The sequence below is a fragment of the Onychostruthus taczanowskii genome, unplaced genomic scaffold (assembly GCF_017590055.1).
Source record: "Onychostruthus taczanowskii isolate IOZ18803 unplaced genomic scaffold, ASM1759005v1 scaffold162, whole genome shotgun sequence".
Lineage (NCBI taxonomy): Eukaryota > Metazoa > Chordata > Aves > Passeriformes > Passeridae > Onychostruthus > Onychostruthus taczanowskii.
Window position 1 is genome coordinate 285,762 of NW_024498818.1, and position 21,061 is coordinate 306,822.

Below are 21,061 nucleotides of genomic sequence, written 5' to 3' on the forward strand. Positions count from 1 at the left end.
CAGGAAGCCTTCAACTTGGACTTTGATGCTCACCAGTGGATTACTGGTCACAAGTAAATAAAAATATCTGCAGCTCCGTGGGTAGTGAGACATCAGAAGAATTAGACATTGGTGTTAAGTTTGAAAATAAATGTAAAGAACTCACATCCCCATGAAGGAAAGCGAAAACCTGTACAAAATTGTCATGTGAGGCCAAGCTAACAGATGGACCCCAAATATAAACTCCTGGAGGTTAGGAAAGCTCAGCAATGCCAAAGTTAAATCTGGGAGGGGTATCAGTAGTGCTTCTAGAGGAGCTGAGCAGAGCAAGGATGGCAGGAATCTTCCCAAAGCTCTGTTCTCCAGCTGAACAGGGAGAAGGGCTCTGCTCTAAATGAGGAAATGCCCCAAGAGCACCAGGGTTTACAGCAAGAGCCTCAGCCTTTCTGTCAGAGAAAGGGCTTGGTCACTAGAAAGAGAAATTCACAACAAGAACAAAGTCACTTGCTCTCCAAATGCTGCCATGCAAGGGGAGATCGTAAATTCAGCAGATAAATAATTTAGTTTGATACCTGCTCTGTTTGGGGATGGGGTATTTTGAAACAGGATTTTTTTTAACATTGAGGAATAACAGAACAACTTGCTTTTCTGGGCACCCTGTGCCAGGGCCTGCCCACCCTCCCAATCTCCCATTCATCCCTGCCCTCTGGCAGTGGAAGCCATTCCCTGTGTCCTGTCCCTCCATCCCTTGTCCCCAGGCCCTCTCCAGCTCTCCTGGAGCCCCTTTAGGCCCTGCCAGGGGCTCTGAGGTGTCCCTGGAGCCTTCTCCTCTCCAGGTGAGCACCCCCAGCTCTCCCATCCTGCGTTCTTTACAAAACTTCCCATTCCAATTATCCCCCAAGAGTTCTGGAGCTGCAGAGCAGCAGCTCATGCATTCAACCCTTCTTTATTCACACCTTCTCAAGTGCATGGGCAGAGCACCAGGACCTCCACACTTCAGATCAAACACAGAATTAGCTAAGAGAGAAGAGAACTTACCAGCTTTGACAGCATCCCAAGCTTCCCCATCCCCAGGCCCTGTTGTTGATTTTGGCTGTTTCCACATCCCAGACACTACTATTATTGCAGCTCAGAAGTCTGACTTCTTTCAAACAGACAGCTAATTAGAGATTTGAGTTTCTCCATCTCCCAGGAATTGAACACATGGAGATCAAGCCACCCCACACTGACATTGCTCTTCAGAAATAAAAGCAACCTGCTTCAATTAAAGAAAGATATTGTTGATTCTGACCAAGAATTCTAGTAAAACTCACTCCCTGATCAGCTGGCAGAAAGTCAAGAAGCAGCACACTTGAGTCTTTCCTGTCACTTTTCCTGCCTTACAGAAAATATTCCAGTTGGTGAAGGTGATGTTGTGTAGTGGACATGAGTTATTCAGGCAGACTTCTTGGCAGAGTCCCATCCTTTGGGAAGGAGCAGATCTGTGGTAGTCAGGAGATCCCTACCAGCAGCAGCTCCTGCCTCCTGGGACTCCTGCCCAGTTAACTCCAGCAGCCCAAAGAACCACTCAGCACAGGCAGCAAAATGGGAATCCTGTGCTCAGTTGAGCAGGTGACATAAATTTGAGATATTTTGTTGGCATTTCAGCTACCAAGGAGCATGATGGCTTACAAATTGGCTATTTGTCTCTAAATGCTCTTTCTAGGTCCTTTTGTAAGGGTTTTAAAGGAAAGCTTGAAGGGTTTGGCTCAAAAACCCTTGAGTGGTAAGCTTGTTCCAGTCCATAACTGTCTCTGGGGAAAACGGAACCAGTTGTGATTATTGGTCAATCTTCTGAGGACCCCAAAATCACAGAGCCTGTCACACCACTTCCATGGTATTTATTATACAACAGCAGGCTGCTGAACAGCCACTTCACACAATCTGTTCCTAGACAGAATACCAGAGCATAAATCAGCATCATGCACAAAGACTGACCAAGTTCCAGACCTGCACGAGCTGAATCATTAAGGAAAGCTCCGGTGACCTTTGCCAGGCACCTTTGTAAGGTTAGTTAAGTATGTTGGTGTGAAAAATGCATGTTATATGATTGGCTTTTTGCAAATGTTAAAATGAATACTATACGTGTCACGTTGCAAAGCCATGTTGTATTTATCATTTTTTGTAGTGCTGTACTAATCTTTTTAAGCAGTGTGGTGAATATAGTTTTAGGCTACAGAAATTACATGATATATGACACTTTTTCTAACTAGCTCAAGGAGAGACAACAGCAACAAGACACCAAAAATCCAAGAGAATAATTATTGCCTCCTTATCGGGAAGAACTAGACTTTGAGGGACCAAGACAATTGATTTACAAGATGAGGGAGGAAGTTGACAATAACCAGAAAACACCCTTTGTTTGAAAAGAATATTTGCATCTTGTATGAAATATATGAATATGAACAGGCTGTTGCTTTTAATGGTCAGTCCTTTGTTAGAGGACATGCTTTTTTGAGGAAAGCATCTGGATGTCCATAATGCTTTGCTTTTTTTAATTGTCCTTTATTGTCCTAACTCTGATTCTCCAAATTCTTATTGCTCTAATTTTTATTACTATTCTTATAACTATTTTATGACTATTAAACTTTTAAAATTTTAAAACAAGTGATTGGCTTTTTTCACAGCTGGTGATGCCAAGGTTCATTGCATTGTTAGCATGAGTGAAGTATATTCCCAATTAAATCACATTAGCTGGAAAAGGACTCTTCATCTCATTCTGAGATATTCAATGATTTCCTTCACTCATGGCAAGATGATTCAAACAGCCTGAGGGGGTCATGCAATGCCACACAGAAACCACCTCTGCTCCTTGCTCAAAGCCTGGGAAGCACCTGTTTAAAGGCAAAATGTCACTTAAAACAAGAGCAGGGTCAGAGGAGCAAAGCTACAGACTCAGACCACACACAGCACTCCCTCAGCAGGCAGCTCAGACTGGCACCTGATTTGCCAGCAGTTTTCCTTACTCCAGAGTAAAATACTCCAACAAGGTCCTAAAAGTGCCCACAGTCCTCAGAGCTAAGTGAGGTCAGGGAAATAACAGGTTTTTCATGAGCAACTGGAGGTGAAGATCATGGGTTATGTCAGCAAGTTCTGGTGATGTATCACATTACATAATAAGCAAAGCTCAGTGCTGGGAAGCACTTTCCTCAAGGAGTTACATAACTCTGCAATGTGTTTTAAATAATTATCCTTTCTTGCTTTCAGGGCAAGCAGGAGAGAGGGCAGAGAACCCTCAGCCCCTGAGCAGGAGCTGCTCTCATCAGATGCATTTGGGTGGAGATCAGATCGCTGGAGGAAGTTATCAGATGGGTGGAAAAAAGGCAGGGGGGGGGGGGGGGGGGGAAATCACTCCCAGCACATAAAAATACCCTGTGAGATGTGAGCCTGGTATCTATTTTGGAGCACCAATAGCAGCAGAAGGCTCTCAGTGATGAGTTCCAAGACAGGCACATTTCTACCACCCTAAAGTTGTCACTGTATTGAAGTAGAGCAGAGAGTAGGAAAAAACATGCAAACCACGATGTTCTCTCTATTCTCCAAAGACTTTTTCCTTCCTCTAAGGCATGAAGTTCCCCTGCAGACCCCGAGGTGTCACTGATCCCCTTGGACAGCCCTGAGCCCTGCCCAGGCTCCAGCACACCCCACTGAGGGATGTGTGCTCACACACTGAGCTGCTCTTGAGCTCGTCTCTGCAGCTGCCAGAGCTCCCACAGCCCTGCCCCAGGAATGTCAGCAGGTCCAGGGGGGACACAGGAACCCTCCACAGAGAGCACAGCCTGCAGTGATCCCCTGCTCCTGGCAGCCTGAGGCTGCAGCCACCACCCATGTTAATGCAGCACAGGACTGCGCTGCTGCAGCACTTGTGCACAACCAAAACCCCATTGAACCACAGTGTCCTGAAGAGATTTCAGCAAATCTCCTTTTTAGGATTAAAAGCAACCTGTGCTGCTCAACACAGAATCCAGATCCAAGCCCAACTGTTCTCTTTTTTAAGCACCAAACGCCAGGAAATTTATTTGTCTTCTTCTTTTTAAGCACCAAAGGCACAACCCTGGCAACTGGGGAAAGCAGGAGCAGAAATTAATTTCCCTGCCTCTCCTTCAGTTGCAGTCACCTGCACATCAGGCTTTGATTAAATATTAAATCAGCACTAAGGTGAGCTACATCTACAGCAGGGCACGGTCACAGGAGCATGGCATGGGCCTGGCAAGCTGCATGCCACTTGAAATAAATATGAGCAGGAGGAACTCTTGACCTTTGATTGAAGAGGTTTCTCCTACCTTAAGTGAAGTAGTTTTTATCACCCTTTTAGAATTCCTTTGCAATGCAAGCCAGGAGCAGCTATTGAATTCCATGCACAGTCTCAGATCACTGCCTTCAAAGTTTTCCTCCCAAGCCACTTGGAAAAAAGGTCACAGGTAAGTTCCTTTACCCCTGATTCTCCTCCCATCCACACCTGGCACCTTCATCTCCAAACACTTGACTGGCACAGCCCAAACACAGCCCACCAGGCAGGGGGGTGCTTCATGTCAGCACTAACTCTGTGTAGCACTGCTGTCACAACCTCAGCAAACCTGGAATAAAGTCAGCTTCCTCCCTTCCTGAAAGACAAAGCCATTCTCCCAACCCTTGACAACCTCAAGCACTCAAGAAGTGGTGGACTCAATTAAAAGCTTAAAATAGAACCAAGCCTGAAAGCTGAATATAGATTTTATTTCCTTATTCAAATCTAGCTGGTTCATTTGCATTAGATCCCAACCCCCCTTGCACAGCAGGGCCTCACTCTTTGGGTCTCAGTCAGGGAGATCAAGACCAGGAAAGGCTGTGCTAAATGAGGAGGAAAATCCTCCAGGAAGGGTCAGACATCCCCACTTTACCTTCCTGTAATTAGAGGCTGCTCACCTCTGTGGCATTACACACCCAAGTTACGTGCGTGAATTGAGATACAAGATGATAGAGGCTATTTTTGCCTTTAAAGAGATCAGGACAGAGGGCTTGATTTTAGCAGTGAATTTTACCAAGAGTCACACTGAGGGTTTGAGAATGCCCACCCACAGTCCTGCTTAGGTGAAGCAGAGAGCCAGGCAGGATGAACAGACTAAAGCAGATTTCTTTGGAGTGCACTCAGCTTCTCCAGCTTGAAGCCAAAATCAAATTCTTCTTCTGCCACAGGCTACACAGAAAGATGGAATGCAAGGAAAAGTCAAAATACACCTATTCTCCGCAACACAGAGCCATTAATCAGAACTCCCAGCAGCAAATAAAACCCCCAGGGGATATTCCTACAACTGTGAATTTCTTTGCTGTCACTACAAGGACTTTCCACACAAACAGCCCGACCTGCTCACAAAGGATGCGCTGGAAAAAGGCAGCCTAGAACAGAGGGCACACAGAGCACACTCACCCTGGGTCATGGTGCCACTGGATCCAGGCACTCGAGACAAGAATTTAAAATAATGATCTGTCAGGGTGCTTTGGGTTTGAATAACAATGCTAAATTTCCACAGGAACAGCTGCCTGCCTCGCAAGGAAGCCATCAGGGGAACGAAGGACCGTCAAATAGAATGTTTCTGAGCCTGCTCCTGCTCTGAATTCCCTGGCAGAAGGAAGGTGAAGGGGCTGTAGCCAGGTAAGCAGCAAGGATGAAGAAGAAGGATGGCTCAGGCTCTGCAATCCCCCGAGCTCCCTCCAAAGCCAGCACAGCACAAGGTCCCAGCTGCACCACAGGAGGGGAATCCCACCTGCAGCCTGCCCTGGGCACGGACTCAAGGCACCTCACATCCCCTGCCCTGCCATGGACCCTCCCCTTCAATTCCCTGCTCCGAGCACCAGCTCCAGCCCAGCACCAAGGAGAGCATCCCCAGAGCAGACCTGGCAAACAACCCCTGCAACAGCTCTGGGTGCACCCAAAAGCTCAGTGCCCTGCCTGTCCTACCAAGAAACCATGCTAGAAGAATATTGCTGTCTAGCACAACCCATTAGAAGTGGGTTTGCTTTCTTATCATTTGTTAAAAACCAAAAAAATCACCTTAATTCTAGTGAAATATAACTTTCTAAATTCAGAAAACCATACCAAGAGATCAAGGCTGCAGATTGATGGGACTTGAACTGGAAGCCAATCATTTGTCTGGAATGACTCACATGAATTCCTGACATTTTCCTGTATTTCCAGGACCATTAAGAGCACACAGAAGACAAACAAACAAGATTTCATATTCCTCACGTGTGAGCAGAGAACCATTACATTCATAGAAAAACAAAACATTGCAGCAGTGAACCTCTGAAATTGAGGCAACCTGGACCAGTCAAGCAAAGAGAGGTCCTGTCCACCTCACATTAAAATATTTACTCATATTAAAGTATTTACTCATATTAAAGTGTCCCATTTTTTACCTGAAACCAGCCCCAGTGAGGCACTGAGGTCTGCTGGCCCAAACCTGCTGCTCAGTTCTCCCAGCCCCAGTGTTCCCCTGAGCACTGAGGTTCCACCTGGGACACTCACCTGCAGGCACACAGGTCCCCACTGACACCTCCCTAATGAAGGTACCACTCCGTAACCCAGTGATTATCAACAGCTGCTCTGCTCGTGGAGATGCAGTCAGAACTTCAGAGAGACGATTCTCTGGTTACAGAAGAGCTGGGTGGCCTCAGCCCCCTCCTTGTCCCTGTCACCAGGTGTATTTCCTTCTGCACAGAGCCCACTTTTTCTCAACTCTTCCCTTTATCATTGACCTTCCTGTAGAAGCTGTTCTTGTTGTCCTTGATGTCCATGGCCAATTTAACTCCACCAGGGCTTCAGATTCCCCAGCAGAATCCCTGTCTGAGGACAATTTCCCTGTGCTCCTCCCATAGTTCCATGTTCCATGCCCAAAAGGAGCAATTAATAGCTCCCAAGTCACCTGCAGTCATTGTGAGCCAGGAGAAATCCAGCAAAGATGGAAAACCCTGACAAACATCAACTCCCAGCTGCATCCCAAGCCCTGAAGAAGGCCAGGAGATTGCTTCCCCAGCTTCCCCTGCTGCTTTCTTTGCCTCATTACAGAATGAAGTGAATTCACACTTAGTAAATCTGAATTGCTGTGCTGCAGTTAGAGATGTATGACATGCATGCCTTTGTCTCCACTTGTGTTTGCTGGGGAAGTCTGACTAGAAATCTTATTAACATGCAAATAATGTATATTATATTTCAATCAGTCGCTATAGAGAGCTACTCAGTAGCAGCATCTTTCTTATCTAGCACAGCAGTAGCACTCAGTCTACTCAGATACCTCGCAGCAGAATAATTTCTTTCGTTTTAAAACGGCACCACTTGAAAAGAAAGTTTCCCTCGGCACTTCGCTCATGAATCTTCAGCTGCGTTCGCAGCAGCCCTTCCGACGTCTGGGGAGACGCAGGAGGAGCGGAGATGTTGCCATTAGAAACAGTCCCACGCTCCAGATGTGGCTCTGCAGCTGAGCAGCGAGAGCGGAGCCAGCAGAGGGAGCACGGCCGGGACCGGGATGGGGACCGGGATGGGGAGGGATGGGGACGGGGACCGGGACCGGGATGGGGAGGGATGGAGGCTCCCCCGGGGTCACAGCTCCACACCCGACAGGACACAACAGCCGGGAAAATAACTTGCGAGTCGGGATTCAGGTTCTGCTGGGAAAACTGCTCTGTTCTGCAGCGCTTCACCCTCTTCAAATATTTTGGCCGCTTTGCAGCAGACTCAGCTCTGGAGCCAGGCTGGGAGCTGGGGGGGCTTACCTGGAGAGGAGGAGGCTCAGGGAGAGCTCAGAGCCCTCCCAGGGCCTGAAGGGGCTCCAGGAGAGCTGGAGAGGGACTGGGGACAAGGGATGGAGGGACAGGACACAGGGAATGGCTCCCACTGCCAGAGGGCAGGGACAGATGGGATATTGGGAATTAGGAATTCCTCCCTGGGAGGGTGGGCAGGCCCTGGCACAGGGTGCCCAGAGCAGCTGTGGCTGCCCCTGGATCCCTGGCAGTGCCCAAGGCCAGGCTGGACAGGGCTGGGAGCAGCCTGGGACAGTGGGAGGTGTCCCTGCCGTGGCAGGGGTGGAATGAGATGATTTATGGTGCCTTCCAACCCAAACCAGCCTGGGATTCATTCTCTGATTTTAACATTATTAGTTTTTCCTGCCACAAACCACACAAACAACATCATTAAACTCAAACAAGTTGGTTTAGAGCCACGAGGGCACCCAGGAATTTAAGAGCCTTATTTGTCTCAAGTGTGCTGTTTAACACAACCATCTCTCAGCCCAGCTGAGCAGCCCATTAAGAAAAGATCATTAACTCTGACTTGCCCAGCTGTAAAAGAGCCATCAGTCCCCCTGCTCCTTGTGCCAAGGGCAGAGAACAGGTCAGCAGGAGGGACCGAGGAGACACCTCCTGCTCCTGCCCTCAGCCACAGGGCAATGACCGTTAACAGCAACAACTCCTACCCACACTTCTGGGCAGCAAAACCAGCATCTCTCCCACTGCAGCACAGTAGCTACAACAGCTGAGAATTCCAGTGTTTTAAGAAATGCTATGAAGGATCTGGAGAGGAATTCCTAGCAAGGAATGTGGGGAAAGGAGCAGCCCAGGGACAGGTAGCCAGCAGCCAGCAGGATGCACCATCACATCCATCTCTTCAAACCACGCTGCTCTGCTGCACCACAGCCTGCTCACACTGTCTCCATTTCCAATTCTACAATTCTGCTGAGAAAAACAGTGCAATTAGGCAGGGACACGGGCAGGAAGGAATTATGACAACCTCATTCACGGGCTCGCTGAGCTAAGATGAAAGGCAGGAGCGCTGGCAGGTACAGTCTGAAAGTATCTGCAGGCTGCAAAACACACCAAAAAAAGGTGCAATTAACATAATAGAGAGGGTCTGAGTCGGAATGATGGGATCAACTTAGAATAATGCAAGTGTGGGCTGCACATCAGGAATTACTTCTGACCTGCAAAATCCACTTACCTAAGCAGCTTCCCACACACCTCCTTGGGCCTGGCATGGGATGACCTCGCTGCACCTGCACACAGGAGCCTGGGGCAGAGCACATGGAACAGACCCACCTGGTACAGGCTGCCTGCTCTGGGGGCAGCTCTGCCCAGACTGGGGATGGCAATGCCAGCTGAGCCCCCAAACTGGGGCAGCTCTGCCCAGACAAGGGGCTGTGCCCCCAGCTGAGCCATGAACTCCAGGGAAATTCAGTGCACTGCAATGCTCTGTGGGTCTGCAGCACACCACAGCCACCAAACTGAGCAGTGTCAAACAGGGGCTGCTTCTCCTGCCCTTAAGAAATCCCTGGAGGAAGGCACAACCTCTGCACCCACTCTGGGCATGAGACACTGGGCTCAGCTCAGCCCCACTGACCAGCACATCAACAGCCAATTACTTCTGCTGGGTCTAAAAAAACCAAATGAAGCTTTTTGAGATGCTGCTTGCAAGGAGGATTTAAGAATTTACTATTTCAATGTTAATAATTTAGTCCCCTATTGGTATGCTGTAGGAAAACACCTTGAAATGCCTGGCTCTTTTTCTTTCAGAGCTTCTATGATCTGCCCTCAAATCAGCTCTTCCTGAAGACACTTCTTTGGGTGTGCTGTATTTTGCTTCAGGTTTTCAAAAAAGCTGCAACTGATTTTTTTTTGCCAGAACACACCTTCCCTAAGGACTGAAGGAGCCTTGTCCTCCTAAGCAAATAACCAGGGCAAGGAGGCTGCCAGGTTCAGAAATGTGCATGTCTGTTCTTCAGCTCCTCCCAAAGGTTTGTCACTTGGAGTGGGCAAAGCTCAGCATCCCTCACCCAGCAGGAAGCTCAGATCCTCAGAAGCAACACTGACTTTTAGGGTTGACACCAAAAGCATTGGCTGATGCATCAACCCAAACCTGCCACGTTCTGAGGAGCCAAGGACAGACCGAGGTGCTGCAGTGGGAGCCTCCTTCCACAGGGGCCATCCTGCTCCTCTGGCTGCTGTGCTTGCTGGTCAAAGCCAGCATAGACTGGCACTGCAGACCAGGAGAAGCCTTCCCTTGCCCTCCTTGGGTGGGGACAGCCCGCAGTGTCCTGCTGTGAGCTCCACACCTCGTGTGCACAGAGCAGGCGATCCAGGCTGGCCTGGAGGGAGGGCTTGGGAGAGAGGGAAGGGATGTGCAGACCTGGCCCTCAGAAATCACAGCAGCTCTCGTTGGCTCACCAGGCCCCAGCACCCATGCACATTTCCAGATCTTTTCCAGAAGTGCATCTCTGGAAGTGTTTTTCAGTTTCCTTGAGAGTGAATTCCTAAGGAAGGCCATCAAAGCAGTAACCAGCATGAAAACGCACTTTGTTCTTAAAGTTCAGAACACAACTGCAAAGTTGGGAAGCTCAAAAGCTGTGCTCTGTGTCAGCACAATAAAAAGCTTCATCAGAGGAGGATTCCACATCCAGCAAGTCCTGGTAATTCTTTAGCACTGCTCTGCTCTAAATGGGACATATTTACTTCAAATTTTGAAACTGTCTTTAAAGCTATTGTGTTACAGGATGGGTTACTTTCTGCTACACTGGTTTTTCTGTCCCAAAACAACACTTATTTCTGCTGTTCTCTTTCTGGACCATGTTCTCCCCACTCTGAATTCCCAGGAACTTTATTGATAGCAGCACTCTGCTCTGTCATCCCTGTGCTCCTGGCACCACACTCCCTGCCTTGGTTTATTGATTATACAGCACACATCAGCTTTCAAATGAATTTGTCTTTATGTGTTATCATTTAGCTTAATGTTTAGCAGATATTAAGTACCAGAATTTGCCAATATTTCAGAGATCCAAAATAATTTAGCTGAGTTTAGTTAGTGAGTTCACATCTTCTTACACATCCTCACACTGTTGATTTCCTGCGGTCTGCCAGCACCACAAATGCCTGTTCTAAGGGATGCTCACCCCTGTGCTGCTGTCCAAATCACAATAGTGACCCCAAAATGTGGGCTTCAAAAGCAAAAGCACTCCCTTCAGTGTGAAACCCTCACTCTCAGGGCTCAGCAGTCCCACTGTTCCAGTTACGGATTGAGAATTAAGCAAACAGGGTTCTTTTAAGTTATTTGAAGGTGCAAGTTTCTGCTCAAAGCTGGAATTACACCATCCCTACCTGCTACAGAGCTGACAGCACACTCAGCACCCTGTAGGAATAAGCTGCTCACCCTGGGCACAACCTGTGCTTCCCCCATGGATGCATTCCTCACCAGCTGAGCCAGACAACCAGGTGGGTGCATCCCTGGTAAGAACTGCCCTGGCACTGCAGACTTCCAGCCACAAACCACCCTTCCCCAGCAGCTGCTGGAGAAACAGGACCCAGCAGCAGCGCTTCATCTCCATCCCTGCTGCCAAGGAGGCAGAGAAGGCAGAAGCTGCCCAAGCACGAGCCTGCTGGAGCAGCTGCTGGGTCCCTCCACTTGAGCGCACAAAACACAAACAAGCTGCTGCTGGAGCGCGGCGCAGGCAGGGAGATGGGATTTACGTCATTTGGACAGCCTGTCTTAGCAGAGGACATCTCTGGAGGCAGAGAAAACAAGCCCTGCTGGTCTCTACACTAATGCACTGTCTGGGCTGCTGCTGGGGCTGTGCAGGGCAGCTCCCAGCGCCGGCAGCCACAGGCCAAGTCACAAGCTCGCCTATGTAGGGCACAAGGCAGCCTTCACATGTGACTGTCACCAGAGCAACAACGCCAGCGACTCCGCTGCTCCCCGCCACCGAGCCCAGAGCCCAGCGCCTCCCAGACACTCTGGGGGTGACTTACAGCTCCAATCCGGGGCTGCCATGGCCCAGAGAACAAAACCAGCCCCAGATTCATTTAAAAATAAATCAGCCGGGCCAGGTGCAGAACTCAGACCGAGCTGCAAACACAGCCCCTTCAGACTGCTCTGCCTCAGCAGACAATTCTGCTCTGCCTCCTGCTCAGCCTCTCACCAGGCACCTGCTCTGTGGAAAAGCAGCACAGTTTTTAACTTGATTAGGATGAGCACAAACATCCCTCCCTAAGCTGCAAGGGGCCAGCGTTGAGTTCTCAGACACACAAAACTATCCTTGTATAGATGTGAGAAAATGCAGTGCATTTGGGTTTGCACCCCCCCCCCCCAAAAAAAAAGTGCATTATCCAATTACACCAAGGAGCTGAGCTCTAGAGGCTCTTGCTGCTTCTCAAACGTTAAATGAAATGGATTCACTCAACATTATTCTTATGCAACTCAGAGTTAAACACCTTAATGAGTTAAACACCTATTGTTATCTTACTTATGCTGATTCATCACACCTAACAAAACCTTGTTATCAACTATTCTCATTTCCCCCGGTGCACTTTAATGTTGATTTGCTCTCAGCAAATCATTGTAAAATTAGTGAGACCGCCCCCAAACCTTTTTTGGTCTGTCCTTGCAGGACAGGCAGCACACCTGCACCTCCTCACCCAGCCCTCTGCTCCTCCCTCCCTCCCTTCTTCCATCAGCAACTGGCACAAAAGAAACATTTTTCCCTCTCTGAGATTTTCTGGAAGTGCATAAACCAGATTATTTTTATACATTTCTATACATATTATTGGACTGAGTTTCTTTCTTCCAGAAGTCTGTCTCAGGGCTCATTAACAGTTACCCTCCTCACAAGCGAGAGAATTTCTATAACTACACCAGATTTTCTAAATTATTTAAGTGGTCTTCACCTGTATATTCCTTCCATTGTAAGAACTGAAAACTTTTAGGACTTGTGGGGATTTTGTTGTTTTGCCTGTCAGGTTTCTTTACTATCTTTTATTAAGACCTATCCATAGCCACATTATCTTGTATAACTTTTGCATACTTTCTTTTATACAAGTTAAATACACATCTGGCATTATGGGACCCCTGCCAGGGAGCCACAGCCACCTCACACAGGTGAAGCTGCTGCAGGACAGGAGTCTAAGCAGTTTAGAAAAGTTGTTCAAATCAAGGTACAAGACAACATCTAAAAGCCTTGGTGTATTTGACTGAGAGAAGCCCAGTTTCCCTCAAAAATTATTCCATTATTTTAGCTTTGTAGTACAAAAGTGTCAGGAAGAGCAGTGGTCACTGCCCATTTCAGCATCACTGGCACCTGACACTGAGTTTCAGCAAACAAGGGATCCTCATGCCCCACCCACACATCCCTGAGGTGAATGGGACAATTAGGTCTGAGGAAACTGAGGCTGAGCTCCTGAGAGCAAAGCTCCAGACCTCTGGAACCTGCAGGCAGGCCTGCCAGGAAGCCCTACCTGGCAGGGAACCGTGGGACTGGGAGAATCCTTTAAAACAAGGGTATTATTCTCTATTCTAAGTTAGAGACTTCCTCCATCTTTTGCATCCAGCCAGAGAATAAACTGATGGCATGAGTGGTTCCTGCCCCTGCTCTGGACAGCATGGGGCCTCAGCAGCCACAGCCCCTGTGCCAGGTGTGACACAGCCAGCCAGGCAGGGCCGCCTGCAGAGAAGAAGGGGCTCCCTCCCTCAGGAGAACAATTTTGGGGGAGGAGAGGGGACAGCAGGACTGCTCAGCTGAAGGTGGCCCTGAAGCTGTGGTTCTCCAGGCAGGCACGTGGGCCAAGGGCCCGGCCAGCTGCACAGGGCTGGCTCCCAGCTCCCCCACTAAGCCCCCAGGCTATGCCTCAAAGCAATACAACTCTGCCATAAATATCCCAGATTAATTCTGATCCCAGCATCAAATCCACTTAAGAGACTTAAAAGCCTCCGAGTCCCCAGAGCTGCCTGCCCAAGGAGGGCTCTGCAAATGAGTCCTGGGCTGCAGAGGAGAAATATTATCAAACAAGGCAAGCCATTTGTACAATTTTTGGTAATGTCATTTACAAGAGACAAATGGGACAAGATAGCTGAGTTGACATGTACTACAAGCACAGCCACAAAAATCCTCGGGTACTGGACAGGGAGGCACAGGATAGGACTAGTGTAAATATTCTATATTTTCTGGAAACAGCTCTTTCTCCTTAAGGGATTGATTGATTGATTGATTGATAAATGACAACATGCTCTCCAGTTTATTACAGGAGGTATTTACTTTCAGAGAGACATCTCTGTTTATCAAAAAGACTAAACTGATTACATCGCAGAAAAAGAAGCCCAGTTAACGCTGACAGCAAGAAGGGCACTGAGGAGGCACAGCCACTTCCCTTCCCAGCCTGCTCCCCTGGCCAGGGGCAAGGCTTAGGAGCAGGAGCAGGCAAAGGGGACACTGAGCCACCAACGACCCTTCTGAAGCCTCCACAGCATCACCGAGAAAGAGCTGCTTCGGAGCAGCAGCACCGCCGGCTCCGAGCACAGCAGCAGCGGCAGCAGCGCTTCCACCCTGCCGGCGGGAGCTCCCGGGACATCCCTGCCCGACACCGCTCTCCAGAGGGCGATGCTGCCGAGCCCAGCGGGGCTGCCCGAGCCCGGCAGCGAGCGAGCGGCGCCTCCCGCAGCGGGACGGGCACCCCGGGCACCCCCGGCACCCCGCGGCCGGAGCGCGGTCCGGGCTCGCCCTCCCTCGGGCGATGCCGTATCCCGCACTCCGGGGGCTGCCGGCGGCTGGGAGCCGCCGCGTCTGTATTTATAAACCTGAGGAATTCGAGCGCAGCGGATCACAAACAGCCCATTGTGCTGTGTCAAGCAGCGAAGTGGGCTCGTAATCCCATGCATGCTTTTCCCACTCCGCTCCGGGAAAGCCAAGCCTTAAATACTTTTCCAGAAGTAAAAATACTCCGGGAAAGCGCCGACCTCAGTTCTTGCTATTCCCGAATCCCTGCTGCTTCGGAACCCCGCAACTAAGCGGCTTTTCGCAGGGCTGGGGAAACGCAGACGATTAATTACAGCTTAGAGAGGCTGGAATAGATGCCGGGAGCGAAGGCGGCCCGAACGGGGCGAGCTGGCGCTGGCTCGGGCCAGCCCGCCGGTGGCGAGCGGCCAATGTTTACTGACCCCGGGCCGGGTCACTTTCGATAGCGGCCGGAGCCAAGGGCCGCTCCTCGGGAGCGCCGCGGGGCATCTCCCGGGGGGCGGGCGGCTCCCCACGCTGAACACCCCCGCTCCCCACGGCGCTCGGACCGGCAGCGAACACGCTACGGGGAGAAGGGCAGGGCTCGCCCCGCTGCTCCCAGAGCCCCGCTAACGCGGCTCTGCCCGGGGCATCCCCCGAGCGCCGCGGGCGGCGCCGGCCGCAGGGACAGCCGTGGGCACGGCCGGCGGGGCAAGCCGGGGAACCCCTGCTCGAAACCCCCCGGGACCCCGGCCAGGGAGCGAGTGAGACACGGGCAGTGAGGCTGGGGCCATCCCTCCGCAGCCCGTGGCTGTCCCCCGAGCCGCCCGGGGCACACCCCGCAGGGAGTCCCGCTGCTGCCGGCTTCGGGCGGCCGAAGGCAGGAGGGGAAAGGGAAGGGAAACCCCGCCAGGGAAACCCCCTGCGCGAAAAAGGGGCAAAGAAAGGCGGACAGCGCTTACTTCTCGTGCCTGGCGTTCTCCTGGATGGCGCTCAGCACCCCCGGGGGCGCGGGGGGGACGCCCTGCTGGAGCCGGCATGTGGCCAGGTGCCGGTGATGCTCGTCCTGCAGGCAGGCATTTTCGTGGTACAACTTGGCCACTTGCTGCTCCAGCTCGTCTATCCTCCGCTTCTGCTTCTCCAGCAGCTCCTGCTGCGTCTCGATAATCTTGTTCAGCTCCTTCAGGTACTCGGCCGCCTTGCTGGGGTTCTCGGCGGGGCTCTCCATGGCCACCCCGCACCTCCGCCGCGCGGGGGGGGCAGGCTCCGGCCAGCGCGCTCCGCTGGCAACTTAAGCGAGAGGGGAGGAATAAATACCCCGGCGGGAAGCGGCGCCCCGCGGCCCCGCGCGTCCCCTCCTAGAGCCGCGGCTGCCCGGGCGGGCGGCGGCCCCGCGCCGCCATTGCTGCCGCTCGGCCCCCGCCGCCGAGCGAGGGCAGGGGCGCGGGCCGTCCCTGCGCCGGGCCCGCCGCTCCCCGCCTCCCCCGCCGCCGCCGGGATGTGCTTAAGTAACGGCGGCCGCTCCTCCGGGGGGCCGGCGGGGGCTCGGCGAGCGCCTCATCCGCGCACGGCATCCCCAGCTCTGCATCCCATCCCCGTATCCCATCCCCGCATCCCATCCCCGCATCCCATCCCCGCGCCCCATGTCCGCGCCCCATGCCGGCGCGGCTCCGGCCCCGTTCCCCGCAGCGGGAGAGCCCCGGGAGAGGTGCGGGAGCGCTCTCGGGAGCGGGGCCCCGGGGCGGCGCGGGGAGCAGCGCGCTGCGCGCGGAGGCGGGCGGGGACCCGGCCTGCGGGACCAGAGCTGTCCCTGCCACATCTGGGGAGCGGGCTCCCGTGGCGGGGATGGCCCCCCGAGCCGGGCGCCCCAGCAGCACGCCCCAAGTCAAGTATCAGAGCCCTCCGCCTCTCCCGTCAGCATCCCTGGCGTTAACACCTCTGTTGGTGAAACGCTGCTTCCCGCTAAGGCTGCATCAAGCCAAGAAAAGTGGCTGAGGTTTTGGGTCCTGTATCATCCCAAGTGTGTGTTGGGAATGCTTGTGAGAACCGGGAGTAGGAAAGGGAAACGGGGAGATACTGCAGGAAGGAGATAGGAAGCTGAAGACGTGATTTTCTCCTCCCTTCCTCTTTATGTCTCTCTTTTTCTTTTTTTCTAATTTTTCTACCTCTTCTCTCCATTTTTCCACTTTTCAAGTTTGCAATAAATAAAATTTTCTTAGAGGGGTTGTTCTGCTGTCACTGACGCCCCGACCCTTCGTGGTGGAGTCAGCTCTTTCTCACCTCTGCCAGGACGCGCCTTTGCTTCAGGAGCGCGGCCGGTGCCGCAGGGCGCGGGCGCTCCGCTCGTCCCCATCGGTGCCCGGCAGGGCTGGGAACGGAGCTCCCAAGCACAGGCTGGCTGTCCCAGCTTCTGTCCCTGTCCCCTGCCTCTCGCAGTCACTAGGGGAAAATGGGGCATGAGGGGAGGCTGCAGCCACAGCCAGACCCGTCCGGCAGTTCCCAGGGGCACTCTGGCTTTAGGCAGAAATAACTTCCTGGCAAAACTTACTTTTGCTCTGACACGAGTGCAGCGAAGGGCTGTTGTGGCTGTCGAGGTGACTGAAGCATGAAAGACTAATTTCCAGTCCGAGTGGAGATCCTGACTTCACAGACACGGCTTTAGCTGCTCTCTGAAGAGACCAAGCCTCCTTCTCAGGAACTTGATTAGTATTTTTCATTAGAATTCTTGAAAATATTTCTTTCCTGAATACTGTTCGTTCAGAATGTATTTGCTAAGGCGCAGTTTACTGTGCTCTGTGTGGAAAGAAATGCTTATCACGGTATCTCACTGAGACAACCTGCACAGTAGCAGGCAGCCAGAGTATTTGTCAGGGGTTAAATCAATAAATAAAGCAAGTGTACTTGCTTCTTATATGCAAAATAAAATGCAAAGTAAGACACACAAAACTCATTAAAGTATGTGCGGACAATAAAAGCTTATTAAGCGTTTCACAGCGAGGACTGTGGAAGTGGAGCAGCACATCTCCTACAGCGAGATCTGTTTGAAGCGCCTTTTTTAGGCAGAAATTCCCGAGTTCACAGGACCCGTGAGCACTGCTGAGGCAGGCAGGAGCCGCGTTAAGGCTGAGAGTTTCCTGTTTCTTGTCCCGACTGCAGGGAAAAGGCTCCGTTCCCGCCTGGAAAGCTGTGCCTGGCTCGGCTGCCGGGCAGAGGCGACGGCTCCGGCAGGGACCGGCTGCTCCCCCCGGCTGCTCTGCCGGCTTGGGGGGCTTTCCCGGAGGGTCCCACCAACCTGACCTGCCCGGCTGCTTTCCCACAGAGGATATGGAGCAAATCAAATCTGCTGGGAGCCCTCTCCACAGCAAACCATGAATTAGCCTGAAAAATACGTTAAAGCCTGAGACGTGCCCTGGGGCTGGCACCTGGAGCCTGCAGCGTGTTCCTGGTGTGTTCTGGATGTTGCTGCTGCTCAGCGCTGAAAGAGGAAGGAGGACTCTGTGCCTCAGGGATCGTCTGTGCCCCTCCAAAAGCCTGTATACTCCACCAGGCTCCGTGAATTAACAAGGAGGAGTAAACTTAGAAGATAAGCATATTCTTAGAATCAGTAATATATTCAATCTCTATCTGTGGAGACACAGATTGTAAAAGCAGCCCCAGCTTGTTCAGATTTGCTCAGTTAGAAAATTAAGTGACATCAAGCCTAACCTTTTAAAATATGAAAATCATCAAAATAACATTCTTATTACTTGCTAACATCCTACCTCAGACAGTCCCTTTCCATAAGCTATGCAGCACATGGTTAATTCTTGCCTGGTAAAGTGCCAGGGACAATTTAAATATGAAAGGGAACGTTGCTCATTCAGTAAGTAGGATCCTCTTACTCATTTATTATTGGCAAGAGAAAAATCACAGAGAGGTTGGGGCTGGAAGGGACCTCTGGAGGTTATTCAGTCTAACTTCCCTGCTAAAATACCCCATTACCCTTTGGCAAAACCTTAAAGTGTCTCAAGTTTTGGTGTTTTCTGGCAAATCAATACCTTGCAGAGGATCCTTTCTGAGTGTTCAGAGTTTGGTTCAGACTCAGAGTCACATCCCTGATGCTCACAGGCTCTTGTGCTGTTTGATGCCCACCAGAGATCAGGTACAATCCTGGTCCTTGACCTGTCAGAGCTCGAGGAAGGTTTGGACAAGGCTCCCAGGGATGCCCAGGGTGGGATTGTTGGGGTGTCTGTGCAGGGCCGGGGGCTGGGTGATCCTTGGGAGTCCCTTCCTGTTCTGAGTTTGCCTGTCCTGTTCTGAGAGCCTGGCTCTCGCACTTGCTGCCCAGCTTGGATGGTTTGTCTGAGTTAAATTTATAGTCCTGTGTAAAGGCTGAGCACGAAATGCCACTGTTTCACAAATGGTTTGGTGTGGCTAATAATGCCATGGGTGAGCAAACAGCTGAAATAATTTTTTGTGAAGGAAGATAAGACCAGGAAAAAGCCTGTGATACATATTTTTATATGTAAAATTAATTAGGTCAGTGTAATATAAAAAAACAAGAATCCAGAAGTCATGCAGTGATTTGTGCTCAATCTTAACTCTGCCCTCCATCCTTCTCTTTTAAAATTCTCTTCTAAGCCTCTTCTTTCTTGGGTGCATTTCTCTCCTAGTTCCCTCCCAGCCCCCTTAAATCTCTGCCTCACTTGGTTCTGCTGCTGTGTTTAGACACTGAGGAATTTTACCCTGCTGTTCAAGTTTATCCTGTTGTTAGAATTTATATGTAGGTCACAGAACTCACAAATGGATGAGGTTGGAGGGACACCTCAAAGCCCATCCTGTGCCACCCCTTGCCATGGGCAGGGACACCTCCCACTGTCCCAGGTGGGTCCAAGCCCTGTCCAGCCTGGCCTTGGGCACTGCCAGGGATCCAGGGACAGCCACAGCTGCTCTGGGCACCCTGTGCCAGGGCCTGCCCACCCTCACAACCAGGAATTCCTTCTTAACATCTCATGCCAATGTCTTGTCTTTCAGAGACATGCATTTCACACCCTGTATTTAACATGAGTGTCCCCTCCTGGTGTCCCAAGGCGGTACAAAAGTCCTGCTCTCATTCTGAGTGCTCTCCACATACCCAGCAGTGCCTGCTCCTCTCCATGGATCAGCTGGATAACACCAGGAAAACCAACATTCTGGGGGGCCCTTTTTCTGCACTCTTTGGGGGTTCCTGGGGAAATGAAGGAAATAGGAATTCCATTGCTGCCCGGGACCACGGCACCCACAACCCAATAACGCCTGGAACATGAGACCTGATTCTGAGGGATTAAATAAGAAAAAGGAGAAATCACAGCCACAAAGACCTGAAATCTTTTAGGAACGGTGATGCTTCTGGTTTTTTTTCCCTCTCCTGGTTAAACATAACCCACTTTTAAGACCCAATATCTTATTTCTCTTAACAGTTTATTTGATTTCTACTTAAAGGCATGAAACTTCCTCATGCCTTTTGCTACTACAAATCCTTTCCATTATAATCTCTTGTAAAATACTATCATATTACACTTTTTTTCTTAGTTAAACGGAATGCATTTAGGCTTGATCTATGTACCTCAACCCCTCCTGTAAAAAGGGAGAATACCTGGCCCACTCTCAGGAGCCTCCTGGCTTGCTCCACCCCACAGTGCCTGTCTGGCTTGGATGACACTTGGAAAATTAGGCTGTTCTCACCCTGACCAGCTCCTAAAGCATTTGAAATATCCCAAGCTAAGCATGGTAAAATTACAGGCCATATTTTAAGGTATCTCCACAAAGCAGTAGAAAGTTCAATTTTAATTTTCTAAGTCTGATCCTGAGTGGAGTGATCATTACTGTTTGTAGGAATTGCCTTTTGATTTATGAAAGAAATTATAAATTGGCTCCTCCAGGTTCTGTAGCTGAATCTGGAAGTTTGCCTGCAAAGTGTGGTCCAGAACTAATCCATCTAAGGACACAGCTTTAACCAAGCCTTCATTCTAATGAGCCTTTGATAAAAGATTTCCTTTGTGCTTTTGTTGGTTTCTGTGATTTCTGCTTCCCTATCTTGTTTTGGTAAGTGATATCAGGGAATGCTAGCAGGAAAAACCAAACATGTCCTCTTGTGCAAAGTCCTTGGGAAAGGACTGTGTCCTTGTGTCCTGGAAAATAAAAAGCACTGTTAATGTAAGGTATCAAGCAACTCAAACATAAAAGTGATCATTTAACAGGGATATATATATATATATATATATATATATATATATAAATAATAACGATATAAATACATCCCTGATATAAAAGGGACAAATTAGCAAGGAATACTTTGCTTCTTTGGGGAAAGGAGAAAACTCAGTGCTGGATTTTAAAGGAATGGGTGTGCTGGAATGGTCCCAGCTGTCCCTGGGGAGTGGCAAGTGGCAGGGTGGCAGTGACTCCAAGGGCAGGGCTCACACAGTGTTGGGGACCTGGCTGATACTCTGGGCTCTGGGGCTCTCCAGATGGAAATCAAACAAGAACAGAATGGATTCTGCTGTGAAATTGGGAAGTAATTT

At 50.5% G+C, this 21,061-nt stretch overlaps 1 protein-coding gene across 5 annotated transcripts in view; it reads right to left on the reverse strand.

Annotated features, from left to right (window-relative positions):
- IQSEC1 (IQ motif and Sec7 domain ArfGEF 1) overlaps positions 1-15,922 on the reverse strand; it is a 278,474-nt gene extending 262,552 nt beyond the window's left edge. For 3 of the 5 annotated variants that reach the window (XM_041399502.1, XM_041399500.1, XM_041399499.1), the window contains exon 1: positions 15,482-15,921. In XM_041399502.1, coding sequence (XP_041255436.1) covers positions 15,482-15,747 — 266 coding nt within the window. In that variant the 5' untranslated portion in view covers positions 15,748-15,921. Of the gene's footprint in view, positions 1-15,481 lie in introns of all 5 variants that reach the window. The other 2 variants (XM_041399503.1, XM_041399507.1) reach the window with 2 other exon arrangements.
- Positions 15,923-21,061: the final 5,139 nt, after the last annotated feature.